This window comes from Dermochelys coriacea, chromosome 6, assembly GCF_009764565.3.
Source record: "Dermochelys coriacea isolate rDerCor1 chromosome 6, rDerCor1.pri.v4, whole genome shotgun sequence".
NCBI lineage: Eukaryota > Metazoa > Chordata > Testudines > Dermochelyidae > Dermochelys > Dermochelys coriacea.
This window is the reverse complement of record NC_050073.1, coordinates 85004100-85016594: the sequence shown is the minus strand read 5'-3', so window position 1 is coordinate 85016594 and position 12495 is coordinate 85004100. Positions and strand designations below refer to the sequence as shown.

At 43.2% G+C, this 12495-nt stretch overlaps 1 protein-coding gene across 1 annotated transcript; it reads right to left on the bottom strand.

The window, feature by feature from the left end:
• Positions 1-17: 17 nt before the first annotated feature.
• On the bottom strand, positions 18-12275 carry BBOF1 (basal body orientation factor 1). The gene is given in 17 exon segments (XM_038406097.2): positions 18-380; positions 3351-3425; positions 5209-5313; positions 6256-6302; positions 6304-6747; positions 7191-7334; positions 7739-7779; positions 7782-7809; positions 8232-8311; positions 9750-9790; positions 9792-9895; positions 10527-10574; positions 10576-10599; positions 11936-11964; positions 11967-11999; positions 12002-12125; positions 12127-12275. Coding segments are annotated over 17 exon segments (1611 nt in total). The 5' UTR covers positions 12250-12275; the 3' UTR covers positions 18-259.
• Positions 12276-12495: the final 220 nt, after the last annotated feature.

The following is a 12495-nucleotide window of genomic DNA, read 5'->3' as shown; positions in this document are numbered from 1 at the left end:
CATAAGTTGAGCTGGGGAAGAATAAAAGATGTTTTTATTTTAGAAGACAACCTTAAACGTGTATATAAAATTAATTTACAGTCCCCTTTCAGGCTGGTTTCAAATGAAAGCCAAACTAATACCACAATAAAATGGGGATATTAATGATTTCACAGCTGTCGCATCATTCCACTTACACAAGAGTCCCAGAAGAAAAGGTGCATATGAGACAGTAACCATCATTACCTTGCGTCTTGTTCAGTCAGAGTCTACAGCCACCTTACTCTACTGTCTGTGACATTACCATCTCAATATCTGGAAGGATTGCTTCTTAAGGAGAGGGCTCCGATACTGGGACCTGCTGCGTGATGAAGGTCAGGCTGGGAGCAATGTTTTCAGTGCTGCAAAGGTAAAGCATTGCAGATGAATCAGCAATAACATGTTGCTGTTCACCCATACATGGTGGGGAAGGGAAGGGGTTAAACAGTAACCTCTAATAAGATGTAAGCCTATTCCTTCAGTTCTTCATTTTCTTCCCTTATCAGGCTCCTCTCTTCTCCCACCCCATTCAGGCTCTTACCAAATCCTGTCAGCTCCTTCCTTTACAAACACAAAATCCATCCTTTCCCATGCCAAGAACATCTTTGTTATCAAGGTTACCTCTTACCTTGAATACAGTAGAACCTCAAAGATATGATATGAACACGAATTACAAACTGACCTGTCAGCCAGCTGCCATGTGGAACTGGAAGTAAGCAATCGGGCAGCAGCACAAACAAAAAAAACCCCAAACCCAGCAAATACTCTACTCTGCCTGTATTGCATCTTAAAGGTAAGCACCTCGGGCATGCCTGTCCCCACCCCTTACTTGCCACAAGGGGGGCAGCCATTTACAGGTAGGAGGTGAAGATGCTGAGGTTCACAGGCGCAGCTGTGAGCTCCTGAGTAGGCAGAACAGCTTTCCTGTGAGCCAAGCATGCTGTCCTTTCCTGCTCCCCCTAAGCTTGCAAGCTCAGTCCAAGCCTGGAAAGAAGCAAACCAAGCTGTTGCTGGAACTTGGCCTGGAGTGTGAGCTGCTGGAACATGAGCTCCTGCCTGCTTGCTGCGCTTTAGAGGAGCAACTCAGTTTTAAAGGGCCACAGCCAGCACTGCACGCCCACTGATGCAGAAGTGCCCCTGGGTGCCATATTCATCACCCTTGCAGGCAGGGGGCTAGAACTAGCTGCCTGTCCCCACTCACCAGGCAGCCACTTGCTGGTAGGAGGCGAAGACTGCGATTTGCAGGCACTGCTGTGAGCCCCCACTCCAAGCAGTCCACCCTGAGGAGCCATCCCATAACATCTTGTTCAGAGTTACGAACAACCTCCATTCGTGAGGTGTCTGCAACGCTTGAGCTTCTACTGTAGGGCAACTGCACATCTCACTTTTTCCAACCTTCTGCTCTACACCCAAATGCCATCTCTAAAATCCTCACTTGCATTCAAGGGAATCTGTTTAAATGTTTTTAAAGGTAGACAGTTTTTACATTAAAAAGAAAATAGGTGAAGGTTTTAAACAAAATCACAGAGGAAGTATAGAAGTTTTAAAAAAAACCCCAAAATTAATTTTGTCAGATCAAGTTGAGCCTAGCATTGACTCATGTATTTGTCTTCTTATTGCTATTGCCCTGACTGTCTTTTCTTAACCTCCATTTTAAACTCAAGCTACTCATTGTTTTTCTATCTGTTTGTACAGTGCCAGGCACAAAGGGCCTAATTTCTGAATGAGGCATCTAGGTGCTATTGCAATATAAACAATAAATGCACTGATCTCTATTCACTATGTTTTTTTTTTACCATCCACATTCCTCCAATCCTCCACCTGTACTCCTGCTTTCATCCCTATTCTTTTTATTATTTGAATTATAGTTGTGCTTAAAGGCCCCCCTGCTTGGGGCCCCACTGTGCTGGGGGTTTCACAAAAGTAGTAAAGAGAGAGTCTCCGCTCCAGAGGAGTGTACAGTCATTGTTAAATGACAACATTCAGCAGGTTGATGAAACAACTGGCTGGGGAAGGAGAAGTGTTGCTGCCTATACTCCTGCCAAGTCACCTTCTTAACTGGCTCATTTGCTGACTCCTACTTTCTTCTCTGTGCCCTCTTCCATGTCAGTCCTCACACTTGGGACTCATGCCCCTCTTTATGCCCAAGAGCCACCCAATCTCCTTGCAAAGTACTAGGGGTCTTGCCCTAAAGGAAATAAGTCAGTGCTCCTATTTGTGAATTTTATCTGGTTATCTTGTATATTAGAGTGTAAGTTCCAGGGGACAGTGTGTGCTACCTCCACAACATCTGGCACACTTGCAGCAGTTAATGACAATGCACCATACACCCACACTCCTCAGAGCTTATGCCATATGATGATGTTATATACCCCATGCGTTGGAGAATAACAATTCAGCTAGGTGTGTGGTTGTATCAGAACCTGCACCTATGATAAAACAGGCTCCAGATCTAAATAGGACTGATTCCTATCTCTGCTATCCAGGCAGTAATAGCTGAACTGAGGAAGAGAGAGGAAAGATGGCCTTTGTGTGCCTAGAATATTAGAGAGATAGGGTGTCTATATTTAAATAAGACACCTGCCATGAGATGCTTTCACCAAGATAGCAGGCACAATGGGACTAAAGTGTCATTCAAACCAGGCAGAAGATTGAATCCCATCCCATCACACACAGACTAGGCATCTGTAATCTCCAGCCTTGCTAGCAGCTATTCATTATATATGTAGGAACAAGTTCACACGCTTTGAAAAAGCATTAACAGGCACCGATCACAGAAATCCATCTGTTTAGCAGCACAGGTCACTGAACACTTAATCTTGGGATTCTACTCTCTTCAATAGCTCTCTCCTGAATGGAGAATCTAGCTCAAGGCCTTTCTACTGATATTCAAAGCTCTCTGTGCTAACTGAGTAAGTGTCTCTCCTGTGCAAACATGACCTCTCACAACAACTATGTTGTCCAAGAATAATGAAGCTGTTGACTAGGGGAAGCTTCTGAGTGTGGGAGACAGAATGGAGCTGCTGGACCTAGATTCTGGAACTCATAAACAGAAGAGATAGGAATGACCATAGACTACACATTCAGAACTAAAAGCAAAATTAATCTTTTCAACTCAAATTTCCCTCAAACGTCTTCACATGCAGACACACCAGGACAAACAAGCAAACAAAAACCTTCAGACTAAGCAAAGTATTTCTCTTTCATGCTGGGACAGATGGAAGGGAAAGATGATTATATTTCTGTTTTTAAATATGTGGAGGTGCTTGGGTGTTGTGTTAATGGAGGCTGCAGAAGTACCTAGGCAGAGTGCTATAAAATATCTATCTTACCTAGCTTTGTTTCTTTCTCCAGAAGTAGGAGTAACAGCAGCTGGAGCTGAAGGGATCAAAACATGTTTGCGTTTCCTGTGAGGAGGAAACAAAGGCAGGAGAAATATGGATTAAGTGTAACATGTACTAAGAGGCTTCTCTCTATGCCATTCTTATCTCTCTTTCTCACTATCTCAGTGAAGATGAATAGCAGCAGGAAGTGCTAGTCTGGTGCTAGGTGTGCTTTAATTTAATCTAGACAATGGAACTTGTGTTTTGCTGCTGAAGTCCCGCTACAGTAAGGAGTGATTGAGAGAGACACAGAAATGCAGAGTTCAGGGGTTACAGCAAGTTTCTGCTCTGCTGCTCAGTTCTAACCACAGGCATACAGGGGATGGCTGTTCAACTATTTATTTATAGAGCCTAGATTATCTCCCCCCCAGCCCCATTTAGCCACTCTGGACATTAATTCAATTTCTAATTTCAGTGACCATGACTCAGTGATTAGCTCATCAAGTCCATTCCCCTTCTGATTCACAGGGAACAAACAGATTCCCCTAGCGGATGATATATCTAATATTAAGCTTATCTGAGTCGAAAACAACAGAAAATGAAGTTTAAATGTCAGATTTTGGTATTCCAATTCCAGTTTGTGGACAAAGCATGAAAAGTGAGTAGAACATAGTGTTTTCCCTAAATGAAATACATTAATTGGACATGACCCTACAAAACTCTGCTATATGTAAGATTATTGAAGTGAACACATTTCTAATATAGCATTCAACTGTATTCCCACTAATGCTGTTTGTTGGGGTTTTTTTGTCATGAGTTTCCCTCTCAGCTTGGACAATGAAATGGGACTGATCAGTGTCACTTTTTAGTTACCATGCACACACAGGAATATTTTTACATATTTTATATAGTTATATGTTTTTAATCTCTACTGTAAAAATGAAACAAAATTGTCAAAACTTCCATGAATGTAACACTAAGGCTGAGAATTTCAACAAACACACTCAAAGTGTAAGAGTTACTATTCCCATTGCAACCTTTACACTCCCACATTGCACATATAGCATTTTAGATTAGTATTTGAGATCTCCTGTATATTTTTTAATACATGCAAGCATAGTTTACATTGCTTAATCTTTCAGTTTCCAGTTTGTGAATCAAGTTTTCAAAGAGGCTTCTAAAACTATGTTCACAAATTCTGCATGCACACAGCAACATGAGCTATATTGTGAGTACAATTTTAGTGGCCAGTTTGTGAAAATTTCAACACAGTTTTAACTTTTTTATGATTGGTCAAATTGCTTTGTCTGTGGCAAAGATAAAGACAGATTTCATTCTGTGTATGGGACACGTCTGTCCATTAACTGGATAAATTATCTCTTTATGTTCACTTGCTAAGATAAGCAGAATCAGTTAAGAACTGTGAAAAAATTAATCCCATTCATGGGTCTAGAACAGGGATCAGCAACCTTTGGCATGCAGCCCGTCAAGGAAATCCGCTGGCAGGCCAGGATGGTTTGTTTACCTGCAGGCATCCACAGTTCGGCTGGGATGGTTTACCTGCAGCATCCACAGGTTCGGCTGATTGCAGCTTCCACTGGCCGCGGTTCACCGTTCCAGGCCAATGGGGGCTGCAGGAAGTGGCGTAGGCCAAGGGATGTGCTGGCCGCTGCTTCCCACTTCCCCCATTGGCCTGAAACGGCAAACCACAGCCAGTGGGATCTGCGATCGGCCAAACCTGTGGATGCTGCAGGTAAACAAACCATCCCAGCATTAGCTCCAGAATGGGGGAATCCAAGCAATCATCCTGGATTCCACAACAGGAAGAGCTCTGTGTCCATCTGCTACCATAGAAACAGAGCATTACCGTAGCTCCAGGCCATTCATTCTTGCAAAGAGTAACCTCAGAACACATTCCTTCTGCTCCCATGTCAACTGGCCAATATCCACCTTCCCTTGCTGGATATTTGTCCTGCAAAATATCAGAGAGCAGATCAATGTATTAGGAGAATAAGACCAAACAAAACTCTTACCATCCAGCATAAAATCTCCCTTTTTCTGAACAGAGAACACACAGAAAGGATTTTCAATCATAGCTCTGAATTTCCTAAGTTTCACTCAGCTGGTCAATGATATGTAAGAAGAAAAAGAATCCTGCATTGGCAGGAGATGGACTATACACCTTGATCAATCTTCCCACCTCTTTAAATTCTGAGGTTTAAATCAAGAATAAAATACAGAGCTTTTATCTCTAAGAAGGCCCCATGTAGTCTGCACAAAATTGTACCTAAATTCTATGGCAAATTACCTAGATTCTGCTGCAGTCTGATGACATTCTGGATATTTTGTGGCATCTTCAGATAAATTTCAAAACCAGAGGCTTTTATTGAATTAAGTTTAAAAGGTATAAAACAATCAGTACAGTAGCTCCTGTGTTATTGATTTTGACATTTATTTTATAGAGTTGCCCCTTTTCAGTTTTCATTGTGCCACAGATTTTTGTATTGACAATGAAGAACTGCATTTGAGAAGATATCAAGGGAGGTGTGCAACTGAGGCTTTTGGTTCACAGGGAGGCAAGGGAGACAGAGGTTGCAAGAAAAGCATATTAAAATGATCAGCAATGAAATAAATAACAGTGTTGGCATTTAATTGTCACTTTTAGGATTCAGTGTTCTATTGTGTTTTGCCAGGTCTGCAGAAGCAGTCAGTCCTGAAGTTCCCTACTCTGAACAGTTGGGTCTGCAGCCTCCCCTCCAATGCTGAACTTCTTTCCTCCCCTCCCATCACAGCAGCCTCCACAGAGATTACTAATCTGGGTATTGTTACTACACAGGGATTTTTAAGATTTAGGTTTCATTCCTATGAGCCAGGGAGATGGACACTAAATCATCTGCTGTTTAATTACATGTACCATTTCTCTGCCTCCTGCAGGTCCTTGTACATACTATTTGTGCTGTGAGGCATTGCTGTTAAATGTTCTGATTTTGGGGTACTCTTCCTTCCCAAATGCCTCCATCATTTTCTTCTGATAGGCAGCTTGGGCCACCTGCTTGTAGCACTTCCTGCTGGACACGATCTCACGCTTCACCTGTTCCAGAGCTTCTAGGAAGAAACTTTCCACCTCACTCCTCTCATCCAGGATGTTCTTGGCCAGTTTCTTCACTCGATTCATCTCCCGATCCTTCATCTCCAGCAGCTGCTGGAGCTTGTTGATCTCTACCATGCCTGCCTGGTTTTGAACTAAAGCCCGATGCCGTGTCTTCTGAATTTCTGTTTCAAATTCTTGGGTCATGTGACCTAGTGCCACCTCCAGTCTCTCTACCTTGTGCTGCAGTGCTTGTTATCTGTGCTTTTTGCAGAGTGACTTGCCGACCTTTTCCTGAACCAAACTCTCATTGGTTTCCTAAAGGACAAGAGAAAATTATTTGGACTCTTATCTTGGTCAACCCTGAACCTCAGAACTCTTTCAACATAACAGCACATTGGTTACATCAGACTGATAGATACTCCGGCACTTCCATGCTGGGAAAGCAAGTAGTAATCTGGGTCAGGCTCTGCCTGCAAGAGAAGCAAGATGAAGAGTGTCTGATCTGCACACTCCCCATTCTACATACTGAACTCTTCTTAGAGGGGCAACCATAGGAAATGTTTTTATTTTCTCCTTCACAATTAAAAGGACAGAATAAGAGCCTCATGTCTCTTAGATAGCTCCAAAATCCAGTAGATTGTGGATGGGTCTGACTGGAAAGGTGCTAGTCCCAGTGAACTTGCATATGTACCAGAATTTGGATTTCAAGGGCCCCTTCCTAGGGAAGAATGAAATAGAATAGAAATCAGAGCAGGAACCTTCTCCTGCAGAAGAAAAGCTTTGTCCTCTTCTAGCTGCTTCTTGATTTTTTTTAGCTCCTCTGCCTCCTTCAGGTGATAAGAAAGAGCCTCTTGAAGACGAACATTCTCCTTAAACACTGCTCTCCCAGTGCTGTCTAACTGCTGGAGAAGGCAAAACAAAACACAAGAGGTGACATCATAGCCTTTTGGGTCTTCCTATATTAAAATCAGTACCCTAATTTCAGAGAAAGAATTTGTTTATAGGGCTGCAACTGAGACAGCTTTGCTTTCAGCATCAGGGCTGGACCAGAGAGGGGGGATCATGGAAGTGTCACAGAGACAGTATCTGGATTGGAGCCAAAATGAGTTTTATGTAGAGATGACGGTGCCTGCATTTAAAGTGTGAAAGTAATATAGATGCAGGCCAAAGGCCCTTACACATTTTCCCAGAAGGGTCCCTGCTGTATACAGTCGTGTGGCTGCCTGGCAGTATCTGTAAGACCAAGAGTTACAGTGCTTTCTGACTCCTCATTGTAACTGGGGAATAGATAACGCAAATGGCTTACCACAATGGCATCATGGTGGGCTCTCTCTGCCAGCATTACTACTTCTTCTCAGCCTCTCTTTCTAGTAGTTGCTGAAGGGGAGAAAAAGCTGCTTAAATACAGACTGAGACTATGTGGTACTAAAGACAAAATCAGACACAAAGCATTTTTCTAAAATCACATACATGGGATTAAACTGGCCACTGATACAACCCTGTACCCTAGAGGAAGAGAGGGAGTGAGCAGTGACATGGAATCCTTGGGGGCACTGAAACCACCTCCCTGTGGGAGTGGGGACTGAGCAGTGATATGACCCCTCAGGGATCCTGATGCCCTTCTGACTTTTCCTGGAAAGCTGTACCCATTGCCACATCATCTTATTGTATTTTTTTACAAGCACTGATGATTGTAAAAATGTTCATCAAATAACAGCCAAAGCAACTCAAACCTGGGTCAATAGGAAAGTCACATTGTTCTAATATGAGATTCCTAAATCCTTCGTAAGGCACTGTACCTTTTCTTCAATGAACCTGTTCTCCAGCCGTCTAAGAGTCTCCTGATGTTCCCTGTTTGAGATTCTCATATTCTCTTTATCTATATTTAAAAAAAATCCCTTAACAATGGTGCGTATTTCAGCCTTGTAGATAAACATGTAGATGAAACTCTCTGGAGAGGCATCTCCCAGTTTTTATCTTGTACTTCTCAGGCCCTTATCAACTCCTTGCATAATCTCTGCCTCTTCTCTACTTCTCTTTAGTCATGTTACACTTCCTTCTCTTTCATAGATACCAGCTGTCCTATTTTTAAATCATTGTCAAGCTTCATTAGCATACTTTCCACTAGTTTGTTAATAAATATACAGAACATGGGACAGGCCCTTTGAAAACTCTCCCAGTCTCACACAGCTAGTTACATTCTTTCTACTCATTCAGTCATCTGTGCTATCCAAACTCCTGTGTCCCAATTTCTTCGAGAAAATTCTGCAGAAAGGTGTATTTCATAACTTACTTCTAAAAATTTATTTAATATTTATATTGTGGCACCAAAGAGGTTCCAATCATGGATCAGGGCTCCATTGTGCGAGGCCCTATATAGACACATAGCAAATGATAGTCTCTGCCCTAAATAGTTTACAATCTAAGTGACTTACTTGTGTCAAGAGATAAGACAATCCCTGCATTCCACCTGCCTATTGAACTGAATATTGAGAAATCATGTTATATCATTTATAAACCCTATGGTATGTATAGCCCAAATACTAGGTCTTCTGTACGTATTCTTAAAGGAGGTATAAGCCCCTTCTGGTATATAAATTGACTGGATCCCAGGCTCTGCAATCCTGGCCTCATGCAGAAGGGTATGAGTCAAATGTTTGCAATCCAAACTCACGTTCTGTAAACTGCTTTAAGATCTATGGATAAAAATCACTACAAGTACTAGATACTTTATTATAGGGCTTGGATTTGGCCTTATATTTTTCTCAAGACATTGCAGATTGACCATTTGTTGTATTTGTCCTCAGTATTGAGGCCTTTTAGTTGCAACCTTTTAGTTGCAATCTGTCCATTTTTTGCGCTGGGGCAGAAGCAATGAAGAAGCCACCACCTGTCTGAAATTGGAAATTGGAAGTTGGAAATTATTCCTGTACTAACCAGCCAAGTTCAAAAAACATACAGATTCTTTTTAGATTAAATAGTGCTGATTTTATATGGTCCCCCCCAAACTATATGCTAGGTCAGGAACATATAAGTCTGACCAATATAGTGCTTTCTACACTCACAGTAAGCCCTGGTTTGCAGTAAACAGTCTAATAAATCAGCCAGGTGCATCTGATATTCTTTCCATATGAGTCACCCACCCTGCCATAAAGGTGGCAGTATCACTTCTCATATAAATCATTACTGACAAAGTCCTGTGGAGCATGTAGTTAGTACAAGTACAGGTTACCATGTCAAATTATCAGTTTTAAATTAGATTGTGTTAGTATTGCTTTCAGGCCATTAAAATATCCAAAATTAACACTTATGACAACTTACATCTTCCAGTTCCATCTCCATGTGTGCTTCTTCTTGCGAAATTCTTTTACTGTTTCAGTTCCAACTGAATTAAGCCAATTTCTCTTGCTTTTTTGCTGAATTTCTCCTCCATATCTTTCCACTGCGCAGAATAATGTTCTGCCTGCAAAATCAGAAATTCTAATCAAGAAGGAACAAGTCACAACCATTCACAATATCACTGCAGGAAATGTATAGTCCAAGAAAAATTAAGAACCTTGAGTGCAGAATTTAAAAAGTCACTAAATTAATGAGACTTATCACTAGGAGGAAAAGCAACAAGTTGGACAGAAATCGAACTACCAGCAAAAGAGGGAGGCCTAGAAAGAAAATGTTATGTTTAGAGCTATCTTTTAATAATATGTAAATTCCCAGGCTGTTCTGTTCCTTGTTATTTTAGGGATGGCTGGGCAAGAGGTCCTTGAAGAGCCTACCTCATGCAATTTATTGCTTAAGGGTCGGGAATAACAGACTTCTGTAGTCTGCAAAATTGACATGTTTCTGTTGTATCTCTGCCCGACCTTATCTATAGGTATTATTACTGGTATCTGAGATAGCAACCCACACTAACAGCCAGAAAGGCCTTGTATAGTCCCCCCCCACTTCTCTTTTGCAGGTTTTTTTCTCACTGCCAGGGGTTTACCTCAAAACCTTTACTGCATATCACTCTTTTTAACTTGCTCATCTTACTAGAACCAAAACCACTGCTCAGTCTGCTGTGAAGGCCTCATTCTGAGGGAAAAGAGAAAGTTCACATCACCACTATTCTCATTCTCTTCTTGGGCCTGCTGCTTCAAATCGGCTCAGCTGTTGCTTCAGTTTTGCAATCTGCACAAGATGAAAATAGAGAAACCATCATCAGGGAAAACTCTCCCCCATTTGTTTACCCCGCCACAAGCTTCTTTATGGGATCACATTAAGAAAGCTACAGCACACATAAAATGCCTCTCATTTATAAGATTTAAGTGGGGACTACGGGGAGGCAGTGTATGGCTGTGTACACTAACCCTACCACTGATTCTGTGTTGGCAGAACTCCTCATAGGCCACTGCAGTCCCCATTATGCCACTAGAGCAGCATATGGGGCCACAATGGGACTCCAGATCGGTCCCTTGCTTCTTGTACTGCATGTTTGGAGTTGAGGCTCTTAGACCTGCCCACTCCTCTCTTACTGAAGAAACGCTTATAAGTGTCAACAGGGGATCATTTGTGGCTGATATTGGAGAACTTAGAACAAAGTTACACAGATGTAAAAACACCCTGGGCATCTAGCTTTGACTTCACATATTTAAAAAATGGCCCTGCAGGTGTCAGAATGGGCTGATTATTGCTGGTCCTGCCACAGGTGGTCTAATGCAGAGAAGATAACTCATTAACACTGTACAACTGCTTTAATATTTGGGCAAACTCTGGATCCAGTTACACTTTCACTAGGAAACTTGTCCATATTTCCAAACTAGAAAATTGCAGCTTGCTCCAGTGAAATGTTCCATTGAAAACTGCAAAGATGCACATCATCCACACCAAGAACCCTGTTTTGGGATGTGCTCAGCTCACCCTGTCTGCTTACAGCATCCACCGAAGCATAGTGGGACTGGCAGATTGTGCATCTTTCCCACAATGACTGTCAGAGCTGCCTGGAACATGTGCAGATATCTGTGGTATATAGAAGATGATACTACCTGTGAGCTGTTTCAGAGTAGCAGCCGTGTTAGTCGTATTCGCAAAAGGAAAAGGAGTACTTGTGGCACCTTACAGACTAACAAATTTATTTGAGCATAAGCTTCATGAGCTACAGCTCATTTCATCGGAGGCGGATGCGTCCGATGAAGTGAGCTGTAGCTCACGAAAGCTTATGCTCAAATAAATTTGTTAGTCTCTAAGGTGCCACAAGTACTCCTTACCTGTGAGCTATTTTTGATTTGGTTCCATCAGTTGCTTCAAAAGGTTCTGTGCTGCATTAGGAGCTGCATGTGCACCATGAGCAGCAGGTCCTATGGTCACCTCACATTTGCTGATGACACTGTGGAGAGTCTGCATCTCCCTCTGAACCTGCTGTCAAGACATCCATGGGCCTGAAGGCTGCACACACTGCCACCTCTGGTGTGGATGCTCAGAGGGGTGCAGGGAGTGGTGGACAGGTTTCTTGGTTTCCTGCACATACCTGCTCTTCTTTCTCCACATCCTGTTTTTGAGAAAGCTGATCACCTCGACTGTGTCCTTCTCCAACGGTGCTGCTGCCATGCCAGCTCCTCATTGTTCCTGGCCAGCACACGTGTGGCCTTGCGATACTCGGCCCGGGAGATCTCGGTCACCTCTAGCCGAGCTTCCCATAGCGCTGCATTGGCCTTGGCCCCGCTCAGCCTCAGATTCCTTATCCACCTTCGACTCAGCCTTGGCCCCTTCTGCGCCCTGTGAGGAAAAGCTGAGGCACGTGGATACGAGGCCCCCGGAACTCCCATCCCGCTGGGACCCCATGGCCAAGGACTCTCCCTGCGCTCTCCTCCCTCGGCCTCCCCATCCCCATTGCCTGGTTACCTGCCCCATTATCTCCCTATTCCCCCCACCCCTCCCCTCTCTGCTCCCTCACTTCCCCGTTACCCTGGTTACCTGCCCCCTCATCTCTCCACTTCCCTCGCTAGCCAGTTACCTCCCCCGCTTCGCGCCTTTCCCTTCCGCATCTTGGCCCGGGCGGGAGTTGCGGCCGTCGATTCGCGCACGGAT